This window comes from Fusarium vanettenii (genome assembly GCF_000151355.1).
Source record: "Fusarium vanettenii 77-13-4 chromosome 1 genomic scaffold NECHAsca_8_chr1_1_0, whole genome shotgun sequence".
In the NCBI taxonomy this organism is placed as follows: Eukaryota; Fungi; Ascomycota; class Sordariomycetes; order Hypocreales; family Nectriaceae; genus Fusarium; species Fusarium vanettenii.
The window spans coordinates 1,147,594-1,161,975 of NW_003315876.1; the positions used below are offsets into that span (position 1 = coordinate 1,147,594).

Here is a 14,382-nt window from a genome sequence, read left to right on the forward strand (position 1 = left end):
CAAGGTGGAAGATGGAAAAACACTCGTTCCACGTGCATTCTACGTCCCAGTGAGCTGGGAGCCGTGTCAGTTTGATTGTGTCACGACGTCTTGCGTGTTGACGGCACGGCCAGCAGAACCTAAACCTTCCTCATTCATCATGGTCTAGCCGCGCTCTCGTCTCGATTGTGGACCGACTATCTCCATGATGCCGCCATGCAGCAGCAATCAAGCTCAAAGCTCCACGATCCTGCGGTACTCCTCACCGAGCTCCCTTCCTGGACGACTTATCAGCCGGCGAAATGAGCGAGGGGTTGACGGGACCCCGGAGAGCTTCGCCCTCTGGCAGCCCGGCTTCCGTCCACGTTGCCCATCGAGTGGCTCACAAACGCCCAGACGAGCGCCTGCTTGTGCGAGGCTCTTTCTGGGGGAGTGAGATGCATCTGGGGTAACGCCAAAAGTCAGGGACCGTCTTCTCTGAGACAGGGCTAGCAGGTTGCTTGGCCTCCAGCTCGATGCTTGCAAGCCAGGCGGCAGTGTGAATCCCTTGATCGAGTGCTGCCGTGATAGTGGTGTGCCGGCATTCATCTCGTGTTTTGCAGGCGAGGAGCGACAACTTGAACAAGACTGCCTCGTCAAGTCAATCACAAGAGCATCAGCCGGCCAACCACAAACCGCGACAGGCGCCCTGAGCCTGGGCATTCTTGTTGTTCGCACACACTCACACTTTCTCGGCTCTCAACGGCCCCTGAGAAAATTTCTACACATCTATTTCCGAAAGGAGTAGCCAAGGGCTCCCATCCTGAGGGCACGCACATCCCTCGAGTCCTGACAAGGCCTGCCAAGCTTGCGTTAGGTAACTAACGGCTTGGAAGAAGAGCTCCTCCTGACTGAGGTCCCCAGGGACTCACCCTGTGCAAAGGGTTCCGGCCTGTCCGTTCCTAGGACCTAGGTGCTCAGCGCACGCACCCATTCGCAGCCCATCCGCGGGCGACCCAATATCCACACCCACTCCTTCACAGTCCACACAACCCATCCATCGCCCGGCCGCCATCCGGCACCATTCCACCAGCCAAACTCTTCGTGCGCGCGTGTCTGACAAACAGCCACCATTGCATCGGTGCACCACCATAACCCAGCCGCATTGGGGGCTTTGTTCTTGTTAGTCTGATATCCCTCGGTGAGCGTTCTCGTCGATAGCGCCAGTTCTTGGCAGCCAGTTTGCGCAGTGTCGCGTCCACATGGAATCGACCCCAAAGCCATGATCTAATTCGCGATTCGATTCGACCCCATATCTACAACTTGGTGCTCCTCGGTCGCCACTTCAAATCTTCAAATCCCCTTTGTTCTCCTCCCTCCTTTCCCGCTGCCGCTGCCACTGCCACCACTGCCACCCAGCCCTATCAACCACGCACTTTGACAGCCGAAAACCCCTCGACTGACATCAACGAACCGACGACAGACAACTCGACCATGCGCCGCAAATGATGCTCAAGACGTCGCCTGCCTTGTCCGCCTCCACCAATGCCTCGCCTACCGTCTTTCGATATGCGACGTCGTCTCCCCAGCACTCCTCAAAGCCTTCGCCAGCTCTCAGGCGACGGCATTCCACACGCTCCAGCGCCTCTTCCTCTGCCGACGCTATGAAGTCGTCTCCGATCCAGCGCCCGAGACAGTATGTCGCAAACGACTCGGGCGTCCAAGGGTCCCCCGCCGATGCTCAGCAACTTTCGTCGTCGCTCTCGCAGAAGCCTCCGGCGCAGCCCTTGCAGTCGCCTCGGCCGTCTCCCATGTCAAAGTCGTCGGCAACCCCCTCACGCCCTTCCCAGGAGCAGATCGTGCAACAAGGCCAGGCCCAAGCCCAAGCGCTGAGCGGGGTGTCGCCAACCAAGCGTCGAAGTTCGCCCGCCCTGGCCAACTCGCAAGCCACTGCCGCTGCCAAATCACCACCACCGTCGACTAAGCGACCAAAACCCGACGTGCCGCCGCCAAAGGTCTTGCCCGAGAGTTATCAATTCTGCCCGGTCGAGGACATGGTCGAGTTGATTGCCCACATGCTGGCAGAGTTGATAGCTACAAATGACGCCATCCGAATATCGAATGGCGGCCTGACGCGATTTCACTCGAGGTATTTTGAGGCTCTTTTGCAGCTTTTACAATGGAGCCAACCAACTGACGTGTATTATAGGACTGCACCTGGTATTTCTGTTCGAGATTATCTACACCGCCTGGCCCGACATGCGACCCTGACACCGCCGCTTCTACTGGCCATGGTTTATTACATTGACCGGTTGTGCGCCATGTACCCAGAATTTACCATCAATACGTTGACTGTACACCGATTTCTGATCACCGCGGCTACGGTAGCCGCGAAAGGATTATCTGATTCCTTCTGGAACAACACTACGTACGCCAGAGTCGGTGGTGTTCGAGTAGCCGAGCTTAAGCTGCTTGAACTCGAGTTTCTCTACCGTGTGGACTGGAAGATTGTACCGAATCCAGAGGTCCTGGTGGCCTACTACAAAGGGTTGGTGGAACGAACTCCAGGTTACATTCTAGAATCAGACGGGTCCGAAGAGGACGAAGACGACACCGAGGCCGATGGCATGGATGGAGAGGATAATGCTAGTTCGGACGATTAGAACGTCGTCAGCCTGGTGCTCATTCCAAGACGATATCGGAGCATATATTTCCACTTTACAGACCGACCGACCGACAGGTCAAAGACGCCATCTCGGTCGGTGGATTTGGACGGATACTACATGGCGAGCGGATGGATGCATGACCATGACGGAGGGACCGAGGGTGGACCCTGCATAACACGACATTTACTGGCGTTGGGGACCGGGGCGATTCGATTGATTCATTTTAAGACAGCATCACCGGGTTGGGCAATGAAGCATCTGTACACACAGCTTGGGAGGCAGACGTTAGACTCGACCATGATGTCGAAAAAATTATATTGCATTTCACTAGAGATGAGTTTTCAGACTTACACAATTATCCATCAATCAAATGTGTTTTATGTCCAGTGTCTTGAGGTGGTAGCCGTTGAGCTGGGACCTCCATGCCAATTCCCCATCTCCCTGGGTAGACCTGGGCATCCGGAGAATTCTACCGAGGATCAGCCGCCACAGGCATGACGCTGTCCAGGTGTCAATTCCGAGTATCTACAGCTACACGGTCTACACCCCCACGACAACCATCTCATCCCAAAAATACAGCCGTGTCCCACGGTACTGCCCATGATGAGGATTACATCCCTTCTATCAACCATCTGCGCTGCTGCGCTCGCTGCGGCTGAGCCGCGCACTGCCCAGATCTACGTCCAGCCTGTCCACTCCTCACCATCAGCCCCCCTACCGCTGGCCGAAGTAGCCTACGATGTCGCTTCCCTCGCTTCTACCGAAGTCATCTCCTACGAGGCACCCGAGCTGCCCGAGGGCGCATCGCTTGTCCGCATCGGCCTTTACGACACCAAGTCTTCGAAGTGGATCAGCGGCACCACGGCCGCGTCGGCCGAGAACTTTGGCAAGGGCCTCGCGCCAACGGTGATGCTCTCCGTGGACGGCGCCGGCGACGTGCGCAGCGTCGCGTTCAAGGGCGTGCGGATCGACGCCGGACAGACGAGGGATTTCGGCCCCAAGGCTGTTGTGTTCCCGGACAAGAAGGGCAGCCAGCCGGAGCTGAACAAGCCGGTTGTGCTGTCGCCCAACGGCAAGAAGGTGGGCGAGGAGGAAGAGAAGACGCTTTTGCAAAAGTGAGTTCAAACTGTTTTCTTCTAGAAATGCTAAAAGTGATGGAATGCTAACTGTTTGGTAATAGGTACTGGTGGCTTATTGCCGTTGTGGTTGTCATGTCGATGGCCGGAGGAGGCGACAAATAGAGGATACAGCGCAATCAATACACGCTTTAATTCAACCATTTTTACGACGAATTCATTTGATTACGGTTGTGTGTACGACCTGAGACTTTGATGTTGACCGTGTTCTCATGAACCTGGGCGTGTGAACGCCGGCTGGGTACAACGGAACGCCTTGACTAGCACGGCCTGTTGTGATATGCCAGGAACTAGTTCTTCCGCCTTACGTCTCACGTATCATGGCTTTCCGCCTGGTTCAAATTCGAATTGAGTGTCTCGGTATATGCTCTGGGAACTGTCCTGGAGTGTTGACAACTGACCCCCTATCCCATCATACGTGGTGAATTCTTTCTTTCTCGTTTGGATTATTTGAGGGCAATCATGAACCCATGCAAACAGGCCCTATTCACCAGTTTCTCTTCAACTCCTCATCGATTGATTGTTCTCCTACCAGGCTGGCTCGCTCAGGGGAGACAGATCCATCACGTGCTTGACCATGTGACACGGTAAACCAGACCAAGGTCGCATAGCGCTAAGACAGATCGGGCTTAGAGCGGTTGCTATGAGAAGATCTGGCTGGGCGTCGCATGCACCTGCTTTAAAACTGAAGCTCGTCGCACTGGAACCCGCTTCGCGCTGGAACCAATTCACTTGTAGCTCGCTCACCTGCATTTCGCGTCGCAACTTTCGCTTTTGCATAAACTCCCAATTCTTTGCGAACTTCTACCAAAACACCTACTTCTCCACTTCACGCTACCGCAAATAACATCCTCCACCGCAACAATGGCCGAGAACAGCGCTACCATTCCCCAGGATCCCTCCAAGATCCAGGAGGATTCTGTCGCCGAGTCCAAGGGCAAGGGCGCTGCTGCCCCTGAGAACATCCATGAGGACACTGCCATGGATGAGGATGACGATGATGACGACAGTGATGAGGATGAGGAGGTATGTGCTGCCGCCATTTGTTTATTTCCATACGCATTACTAACATGGGGTTCCTAGGTCGTCGAAGCCGGTATGCGCCCACTCGCAACACTTGGACCCTGACCATAGCTAACCATTCTGTATAGATGAGGACGGCATGGAGGAGATTGATCTCAACAACATCGTCGAGGGTGGTCGTCGCACCCGAGGCGCCGTCATTGACTTTGCCAAGGCTGCCGAGCAACATCCCGCCGCCGAGGACGAGGATGAGGAGGACGATGATGACTTCCAGCCCACCGAGGATGTCAAGATGTCCGACTAGATTTCAGCGCACGTCGAGAAGTCGCAAACCTTCACTTGACGACACGTTCGCGTGAGGATTTAACGGGTGGTAGAGGCATGATGTTATGATTTGGGACGTGGACAAATACAAAAATGGGAACTGGCAGGCAGACAACTCTTTAAACTCGGGCCTGGATTTGGGATCTGGGCGGGATGGAGGGAGCAGCCAAAAACCCAGCATTATCTGCTTTGCATAGCTACTGTCCCTATTAGTTAGACATGGAGCAATATGGAAGCACCTTAATACGGTCAAACGAGGCTGTCTTGAATCTGCGAGAGGCCGTTGATGCGGATTCCATGGTTAGCTGCGTGAACTTGTACACGTTTTGGACCAAGTCAGCATCCAATTTGAGCACCCCTGAAAAAACAGTTCCCATCTGTCCTTGATTGATCTCGAGGAATAATTACACAATCTACCAATCGTGTCCAATCCTTTGTCGTTTTCTCACAATGTCAAGCTTAAACTCAAGTGGCGATGGCATTGGATCCATCATTGGACAAGCCCCTCGGGTCGGTACGTATCCATCCCATCACACCCGTCCCCATAAACACCCCCCGATTTCCGCCTCCCCTGATCATCAGACCAGGTTAAAGAGAACACGAACACCTAAAAAAAAATTACCGTTGACCCAACCAGGATCATCGTAGGGGGCCAAGTCCGAGATTCGCGAGCCCCTCGATTTTTTTCTTCCTTTCTTCCTTCTTGAAATATAATTCTTGGCTCAATCTTGAATCCTACTCCTAGTTTGTTCAAACCCTCTAACCATGGCGCAACGGTATGTCTCGTCTCAGGCATCTCTCTCTTGTCCTTAGCGGCAACCACGTCACCACTTTCAGAATCACTGACAATTCCATGTCAAAAAACAGATTCGGCGCCTCATCGCTTCACCAGCGCGACTCGCGCAGCGCGCTGTTCGAGGGATACACTGGGGATGCGGCCTCGCGGCGGCCCGTCAGCGCCAGCCCGAGCCGCGGGTACGGCTACGGCGGATACGGGGCTCCTTCGCCATCGCCTCTCGGGGCTGGAGGGTATGATGGCGGTGCGGCCGCGAGGGGTGGGTTTAGGTCTGCGACGCCGAACCGGAGGGGACAGTACAGCGACGCTGTGTTGAATGAGCTGGAGAGTCAGAATGATGCGCATGTGGAGGGTATCCTCGGCAAGGTCAAGGTGTTGAAGGATGTGAGTTTCTCTGGACACTCTCCCAGGTCTTGTTCTTGGTTTCCCGGGGAAATGACAGGGAGGATACATCCGAGTTGGATAGGCACTGACAGCTGGTTTCTAGATGACGGTCGCCATCGGAGACGAGATCCGCGAATCCTCAGCCCTGGCCGAGAAGATGAACGACACATTCGACTCGACACGAGTCCGCCTCCGCGGCACCATGAACCGAATGCTCCTCATGGCCGAGCGAACCGGTGTAGGCTGGAAGGTCTGGATCGCCTTCTTTGCTGCCGTCATCCTGCTCTTCACCTACGTGTGGCTCTTCTAATGCCAAAAACAACAACAACACTCGATTCGGGATTAACGAGATAAACGCCGAGTAATGGAAAGGGTACATAATTGACTGGGGCCAAATGTCAATGTCCAGTCGACAAACCACACTAGAGCTGGAGGGTTCGCCATGAAGAAAAAGAGAAGGCAGTGCATTTTTCTGGATGGCGTTTGGGATGGCGTATTGGGAATACTTTTCTGCATCATGATACGGGGGGAGTAAGTTATTCGGGCAGACATGAGAAGCATCATCACGTCGAGCGTTGCCCATACAAAGTTTGTAATATTCACCGTTCTTGACTTGCCTGGTAGCCAGCTATCCAGTGAAGGCAAGGGCGCGTCCATTTAATATTCTTCTCAATTCTTGATAATGAAGCCAAAAAAACAAAAGGGTATATAAAAGCTGCTTCCCAAAAACCCTATTTCTATCCCGTATTCCATCTCATTCGTGTCATGTCATCAACGCTACCCTTGACGGGCACGTCGTCCAGCTGGACTACTCTCCATAAAGCTGCTGCCGTCTTGGGAGAGGAGGTTGCTGAGGTCCATGCTGACGCGTGGATGTGACATGCTGGAGCGGCCGTGGAATGTTGGTGATCGTGGAGGCGGAAGGGTCGTGGAGCGAGGTGCATAGCTAACATCAGCGTCATCATCGTCCTCGTCCTCCTCTTCCTCGTCAGGTTCTTCCTCGCTGCTAGTCAACTCGGCCTCGGAGTCGGTGTGCTCATAACCACCGCTCTCGGCCTCGGGGATGTCGTCGTCGAGGTCGGCGTCCATGTCCACGCCGAGCCCGTCGTCCGTACCCTCCTGGGTGAAATCGTCTTCATCGAGAAGATGACCATTATCTTCGGCTTCGAGATCATCACCGTCGCCGTACATGTCACCGGCGTCTGGCTCGCCTCGGACGAGAGCCTCTCGGAACGTGTCATCGTTCATCCTTATTTGTGAAGCCATGAGATCGTTCTGTCGCTCTTCCCTGAGTGCTGATTCGTCTGCTTCAGTCGCATCGTCGTCCTCATCTTCTTCCTCCTCTTCCTCTTCGTCGTCTTCATCATCATCTTCATCATCGTCAAAACCAAATCCGTCATCAGCATCGGGAATTTCGTCATCCAGGTCCTGAGCACCATCAAGTTGTACATCGTCCATTGTGCCGTCTTCGGGCATGCCTTCTGCCTCGGCTTCGGCCAACTCCTGAGCTAGCTGTTCTCGTCGCATTGCCTCTTGATGTTCTTCCTGCTCTCGTTTCTCCTCGCGCATCTGGTGTAGAGTCTTGGGCACACCTGGTGGTTTTAGCCAGCCACTACCATAATTCTGAATGTTCAACCGTCGTCGCTGCATGTATTGCTCGTCCGAGGCGAGACGCGCGAGAGCCGAGCGCTCAATAATCTTGCCGCGCTGGCGCGACTGGTGCCCGGCATTCTGAGGGTTTTGCGATTCGTTGTTGAGTTCTTCGAGGGGTCCCGGCGGGGAGAAGGAGCTGCGAGAAGATCTATACCACAGAAGATGTGACTGTTGGGCATTAGTAGATGTGACTGCAGAAGAATCGAAAAGACATACATCTCGTGGTGTAAAATCCGGCAGTGTGGTAAACATGAGAGTTATCGACGACGTCGTCACCGTCGAATCTGATGGATGTATGTGTGATGTTTTGAAGATAAGGTACGTATCGCCAATGTTGCTGAGGTGCATTCCCAAAATGGCGGGGCAATTCACGCGACAGACGCGACGCCGCGCTTAGTAGCCGCAGCCGCCGAAATGCCATTACAGGCAGGCCAAGAATGAAACATCACCAACAAAAATTTCCACGACGACGATGAATCTTCAACTCGATCAACAGAAACCGAGACTACGAACTGTACACTCCGCCCAAGAGAAGACGCCCCTCGGATTTCCAGGGTTTCGCTCAAGTTGGGCCCCCTAATTTTGCAGCGGCTGGATCGGTTGGGGGAGTGTCAACTGGGTGTGGGCAGTTTCTGGCTCGACACTAGGTTCTAGGCTCGTGTTTCTGGGAAATGAAGGCCAGACAACGACTGCAACTCTGCCGTGGTGAAATTGCAGCTCTGTAACTCACCGCCTGCGGCCAAGCTCAGAAGGTTGGTTCTCCTTTTTCCCAGTCCTGCCCATCGTTCGTTCGGTCGCAAGGGGATGCGCCCGATGGGTTTATTCATTGTGTGAGGTAAAGGGCAAAAAAGACCATCGGGTGTGCCTCAACCCTTGCTCGGCGACAAACTCCTGCAGCGTCGCTTCCGCTCCTGCGCTAGGTCGTTCCCTTATGCACCGAAACAGACTATGCTGTTCGGAACTAAGACTTGGAATGGCATTCGAGTTGCACCTCGGGAGATCTCGGGTTGTTGCGGTCGGGGGATGTAGGTTGAGCAGGACGCTGGTGTCCGCCGAGGTCCGCCATGCTGAGATGAGAACCCCGGACTTGGACCGTGGAGGTCCGTCGGCATCTGCCCCGTCCTTCGTCCTTCGCAAGGAGGGAGGTTCTTTGAGTCGTCGGGAATCGGAAACTGGCTCGTCCAGGCTGCGTGCGAGTGAGGCTGTGGGCGTAGGTACTGGCCATGACGGCTCCGCAAATCCGCGACACGAACTGCAAAGATGCAGGCCGACCGTTAGCACCGCCGAACTCGGCCCTCTTCCTGAGAGCTTACCCCCAAGTTTGCTGCCATCGTCTCGACCTCCACAGGACCACAGGCTCCGCCCGGCCAGTTGCTCGCTTTCATATTTATAATGCCTCGACTTGATTTGAGCTGTTCTCGGCATCCATTTGCCCGCCGTTTTAGTATGCCAGGCCCAGAGATAAGAAACTGTTGCACTCGCGCTAGGAGATACGGCGCCGACGTATGTGTGTGGTCCGCCGACAGCATCCATCCTGCAATGCGTCCAAGCTATTCAGGAGAAATCCTATTGTACACGTATTCGTCAAGGTGTCAGTCATGGTTGGCGGAGGACAAAGACCGTGAGGCTCGGTAGGGCCATGTTTGCATGCGTCGGGGAAGATGGGGATGAGATCCGTGTGCTCGAGCCAGATGCCTGCGACCACGGCTTTTAGACGTCGTCCGTTACACAAAGAAGACGAATAGTGAGCAGAGACCTTGATTGATAATTGAATATCCGCCGTCGCTGACAGGCGCTCCCAGCAGCCACGGCTGATGGAACCTCTCTAGCTGCCATGTAAGTCGTCGACCGGTTCAAATTACCAAAAAGAGTGACGTCTTTTGCTGCAGGCGTCTGCAACACCTCGCAGAACCTCACAGGGCCCCTCGCACCTCGCAGGGACTCCCGAAGCGTGGCGAGACATGTGCGTCTGCGCGATGGCGTCGACTAAAGACGGCGCTAGGCGATCTCGCACCCTTGGCTGCCGTGTGGTGTGCGACTCTACGGCACGAGCTTCTTCCGTTTTAGTGTAGAGATGCCGCAGACGCGGATGGTAGAAGTTGGTTGGTTCGAGATAAGAAACGGCACCGAATACGGCTGGGTCCGTGATTGGCCGCCTCCCCCAATTTTCTGTTGTCCATTTTTTGACTGTGCGATATGGGGTGATGGCAAACCGTGAGACGACACTCAACGACAGGAGCAGGAGGCATGGAGATGGAGGGTCAGGGCCTCGGCCGCCTCTGTTGTGCGCTCGGCGAGTCTTGCAAACATCCCGAAGACCCCCAGAGCATAATCTCAGGGCCAACTCCGCTATGCTGTGTGGCCTGCTTCTCACGCCAGACCGAGAAACCCATTCGGCTTGGTCGGCGGCCTTGACCAAGGTTCTCGCCAATGAAGATGACGGGGGATAGTTTTCATCTCATAAGCAGAAACGTCTGCTTCGTATGTCGATGACGCCGGTTGGAATTGCGGCGGCGTGGAAGCACAGCACTGGCAGCCATGACATCCAATTACGAAGATCATAGCCAAACCCAAACAGCTCTGCAGTTTGAGGACCCTAGTCCCTTGATCAGCCCTGGAAAGCCTCAATATCCAGCCTGGCGTGACAATCAATGTTGGGTTTGCCCAACTGCAGGCGAGAGGGACGGACATGCTACGTAGCAGCAAGCTGCGGTGCTGGCGCATGTACGTAGGGACGTCGGGGCGGATAGCTGTGACTCGCGGAATCACATCTCAAATCTCGCGCCCGTTGTGCAGCACCGGAGCAGATGCAACATCCAGCTCCTCGGAGAGGTCGCTCTAGATGCGGACTGCGAGATGGCTCAAGTTGGGGGTCTCCCGACGAATCAGACCCGGCTTAGCTCCCCCGCGCGCAGCATCTGTACGTCAAAGGTCCCCCAGGCTCGCAAGCGTACGGGATGGCTCATCGCAGACCTTCTCTAGCCTCGTTTTGGAGGCGAGCAACGTGGGCGCGACATCGGCCAGCCTGGGCTTTGAAAATGGCGAGCCGTGATTGGTGTCGCAAGTTGAGAGGCCGAAGCTGATCCCTGCGGAGGTAGGTTTAACGTTCCAGTCGGCGTCGCACGGATTCGCAGCATCTTCCAGCCATTCGGCGCCATATCCAGCCGGACCCTGGTTGCCTGGCACCCTAGCGCCCTCGACCCTGGCTTGAGGCGCCGCTGGACAGAGGGAAAAGGCTTGAAAGGGTGACGGAGAGAGCTGCAGGTCTGTGGGGTGCGCTCGTGCGTGGCTGGTCCTTGGCCTGCGGTAGAGTCTCGTCCCCTCGGCCGGATTTCTCTTACACGAACCATGTTGCAAACCCATTCACAGATTGACAAGAGATAGAGATGCGGCGTCAACGCCGAATCAGCCTGTAGGTGATTGGGCCCAGTGAGGGAAGATCTCTTTCATCCCCCTCGCGTCGGTTAAACAGATCGGGCTTGAGATGAATGCGGAGAGCGGAGAGGAGCGGAGAGAAGCGTAAAAGGAGAAACGGCCGGGGGAGAAGAGCAATTGAGGCTGTTTGGCCACTGCATGGGTGGTTGCTTGTCTGTCTGTATCCACCGCGAGTAAGTTGACTGACTCCAACGGGCTGACGGACTGACCGCTTGGTGTTTTGCTAGGTTTGCCAACCGTGCCGTCAGGTCAGGACAACGGTAAGAGGATCAGAATCAGGCAACGACAGTACATGGCTTGATTTATTCAGAAACACGGGGAGCATTGTGCTTGCCACGGTGTAAGCGAGTCGGTGAGCGCCCGCAACCTGGAGAAGCAGACCAGGTATTTCGGTCAACGAATACATGGGGGAAACAACACCTTGGTAGACACCAGGATGTGCATTTTGCAGCGGACATCTCATCTCAGTGAGGCGAGCATACTGTAATGGTATGTGGGCAGTATGTCATCAATTCTCTGAGTGGACTGGCCGACATCAAAGACGTAGCTGGCAGTAGATCGCATCCCTTGAACGGTGCAGATCGGAAAGGAGGGGTTCTCTCGTCGGAGCTCCTCCATCCACGGCATCTCCTAGTGCTATCTCGCCCAGCAAAAGATGGGCGTTTTCGCCTCCTCTTGCCTGTGTCCGCCCAGAGCAAAGGGAATTTGCCAGGGAAGCATGATCCCCTGGTCCGAAGACATGCCGATCCACGGAGGAGGGTGAATGGATGGATGGGATCAAGGATGGATGGAACAAGTGGAGGGCAAGACATGGAGCAGAGAACCGGACGGAGACAGACGATGGAGAGGGATGGAGCGGAAGATTGGATTGACGGGTGGCGGGACGGCGGGATGGAGAAGACAGGCTAAGGCAGGTCATGGTCAAGGCGTTGAAGCCCTGCGAGGCTCCAGACTCGCATCTCCAGGCTGTTTCGGAGGACAACCCGAAGGATGGAAGGGGAAGGCCGATATAGTATCACGACATACACATACCGAAGAAATAGGTAGGTAGACATGGATATGGTTATTTCAACTTGGCATGGGGGATGGGGAAAGCTGGGACCAAGAGGAGAGGCCAAACAGGTAAACCTCTCCCAAGCGCGGCATTCCGTATGGATGAATGGGACGTGTCCGAGCTTCAATCAACCAACCCTGGACCTCGCGCATCGGCGGAACAGGCTCGAATCGCAAGGTCCAAATGCCCGAGATGCCCATGGGCAGCGGCACCTGGGGCGCGGGAGTGACGCCGAGGGGATGAGGGCTTGCCCACCCTAGGCTCCATGGCAGTCGGTGCAATCCATGAATTTCTGACTGCTCTGATGCGCCCCGGATGGTGGCATGTCAATGACGGGAGCGTCGTGCAAATGCCTGGAACCTCATTTGCCTGCGCTGTTTTTGTTGGCATGTGCTTTCTCGTTCCCCCATTTTACAAGTCAACTAGTAAAAACGGTAGACAAATCGGTCCACGGTAGGGTGGTGTGCGCCCGCCTGGTTCGGGTTCGGGGTCTGCACGCCGAAGACGTAGTAGGAGTTCGTCTTGAGTCCTAGACATGGAGTGGGCGTCCATGGTGTTTTGGGGGCGACGAGGTCGTTTTTTTTTTCTTCAGCACACAAAGAAAGAAAGTTTGATAGATAACGCAAAAAGCTAGATATTATCGACCTATCCAAGCGGATTGTCTGGATTTCCCATGTGATATACAGTTGCCATCCAACCTCTCAATAGACGCCAGCACAACACAATTGATGCACCCTTCCGACATCCCATCCCATCCATTCTCGACTCCATGTAGTGCACCCTTGCTCATCAAAACCCCCGCCAGCGTTCACTCGAGCGCCAGCCATCAACATCATCAGCATCATCGGTCCCCCACCCCGCTACGCATAACCCTGTGGGCTTGCTCCCTGGACCCTCCGTTTCTGACGCCGTCTGTGTCTCCCCGTCTTCGCAGTGCGACCGTGGGCTGGGCTGGGCTCTCCTCCGCTGTGCGTCCTGTCTGCTTCTCCTCTCCTCACCTCACTCATCAACCCGAGAGCTGGAGCCCTACACTACGTACCCCCCCTCTCCCCGTCTTCCCCTCACACACACCCCTCCCCCGGCACCTAGCCTGAACCATCTACGCACGCCGTAGCCGCTCCATTGGATTTTTTTTTCTTTGCTCACCCATTTTCCTTTCGTGGGGCTTGGTTCAAGCTGCTTTCTTTGGACCTAGCTGGACCCAGTCGATTGACTCGAACCGGGCAGACCCCCCCAGCAGACTGCCGGTGCTGGACGAGCTGTGACTCGAGTTGGCTTGCTCTGAGCTGCCGAGAGACCGAGTTGGCACTGCTTTAGCATTGGTGACGGCTCCGGACATCTATTCCCATTCTCCCACCCTCAGGTTGCTCCCCATCCACCTCCCACAACTCTCCTCCTTCCATAAAAGCAGACCCGTTGCCCTCCCCTCCAACTTTTCTTCCCTCTCGCCCTTCCTCTTCCTCCTACCTCTCTGCTCTGTCCTCTCGCGTTCGCCCTTCCCTAGTATCCAACGTGCCTATCCTGCCGCTGCAAGCCAGTCGCCTTTTGATACCCTTTCGCTTTACTGCCCTACTCTGGTAAAGAGGACCAAGCATCCCTGGTAAGTTGTGTGCTGATTGCCGCCCTCATTGCATCCCCCATTGCTTTAGCACCTTGTTTGGATACCCCGCCTTCTTTCCTACGACTATGGACGACATGCCTGTGCCTCCGACCTGAATTCGCGGAGAATCGACCAACGGGCCATCGCTTCCAGGAGAAAACGACACGACCTCAACTGGCGATAGTCCCGAAATCACATGCCACCTTCCAACCGATAAAAAACAACGACTCTTGTAGCGGAGCCAATGCAGCAACCATCTCTCCGGTTTCGCGGCTTCTCTCACTGGCGTGGCGCTTGTTCCCATGTTCGGCCTGTGGTGGCATCGCCGAGGTGACGTCCTCCCCAGGCGCCTC

The 14,382-nt window shown here is 55.2% G+C and overlaps 5 protein-coding genes across 5 annotated transcripts; 4 read left to right on the forward strand and 1 right to left on the reverse strand.

Moving 5' to 3' along the window:
* The first annotated feature begins 1,342 nt into the window (after positions 1 to 1,342).
* Positions 1,343 to 2,950, forward strand: NECHADRAFT_65284 (uncharacterized protein). The gene is made up of 2 exons (XM_003049632.1): positions 1,343 to 2,107; positions 2,168 to 2,950. Exons 1-2 carry the CDS (start codon positions 1,464 to 1,466, stop codon positions 2,619 to 2,621), a joined length of 1,098 nt encoding a protein of 365 aa, XP_003049678.1. The 5' UTR covers positions 1,343 to 1,463; the 3' UTR covers positions 2,622 to 2,950.
* Positions 2,951 to 3,185: 235 nt separating this feature from the next.
* On the forward strand, positions 3,186 to 3,908 carry NECHADRAFT_73336 (uncharacterized protein). The gene is made up of 2 exons (XM_003049633.1): positions 3,186 to 3,739; positions 3,805 to 3,908. The coding sequence occupies exons 1-2, from the start codon at positions 3,228 to 3,230 to the stop codon at positions 3,863 to 3,865; spliced, it is 573 nt and encodes a 190-aa protein (XP_003049679.1). The 5' UTR covers positions 3,186 to 3,227; the 3' UTR covers positions 3,866 to 3,908.
* A 592-nt stretch (positions 3,909 to 4,500) lies between these two features.
* Positions 4,501 to 5,374, forward strand: NECHADRAFT_65288 (uncharacterized protein). The gene is made up of 2 exons (XM_003049634.1): positions 4,501 to 4,805; positions 4,912 to 5,374. The coding sequence occupies exons 1-2, from the start codon at positions 4,625 to 4,627 to the stop codon at positions 5,085 to 5,087; spliced, it is 357 nt and encodes a 118-aa protein (XP_003049680.1). The 5' UTR covers positions 4,501 to 4,624; the 3' UTR covers positions 5,088 to 5,374.
* Positions 5,375 to 5,872: 498 nt separating this feature from the next.
* On the forward strand, positions 5,873 to 6,597 carry NECHADRAFT_74323 (uncharacterized protein; the record flags this gene model as incomplete). Its single annotated transcript, XM_003049635.1, has 3 exons — positions 5,873 to 5,883; positions 5,975 to 6,287; positions 6,391 to 6,597. 3 exons carry the CDS (start codon positions 5,873 to 5,875, stop codon positions 6,595 to 6,597), a joined length of 531 nt encoding a protein of 176 aa, XP_003049681.1.
* A 467-nt stretch (positions 6,598 to 7,064) lies between these two features.
* On the reverse strand, positions 7,065 to 8,192 carry NECHADRAFT_29911 (uncharacterized protein; the record flags this gene model as incomplete). The annotated part of the gene is made up of 2 exons (XM_003049860.1): positions 7,065 to 8,108; positions 8,157 to 8,192. 2 exons carry the CDS (start codon positions 8,190 to 8,192, stop codon positions 7,065 to 7,067), a joined length of 1,080 nt encoding a protein of 359 aa, XP_003049906.1.
* Between the last annotated feature and the right edge of the window lie 6,190 nt (positions 8,193 to 14,382).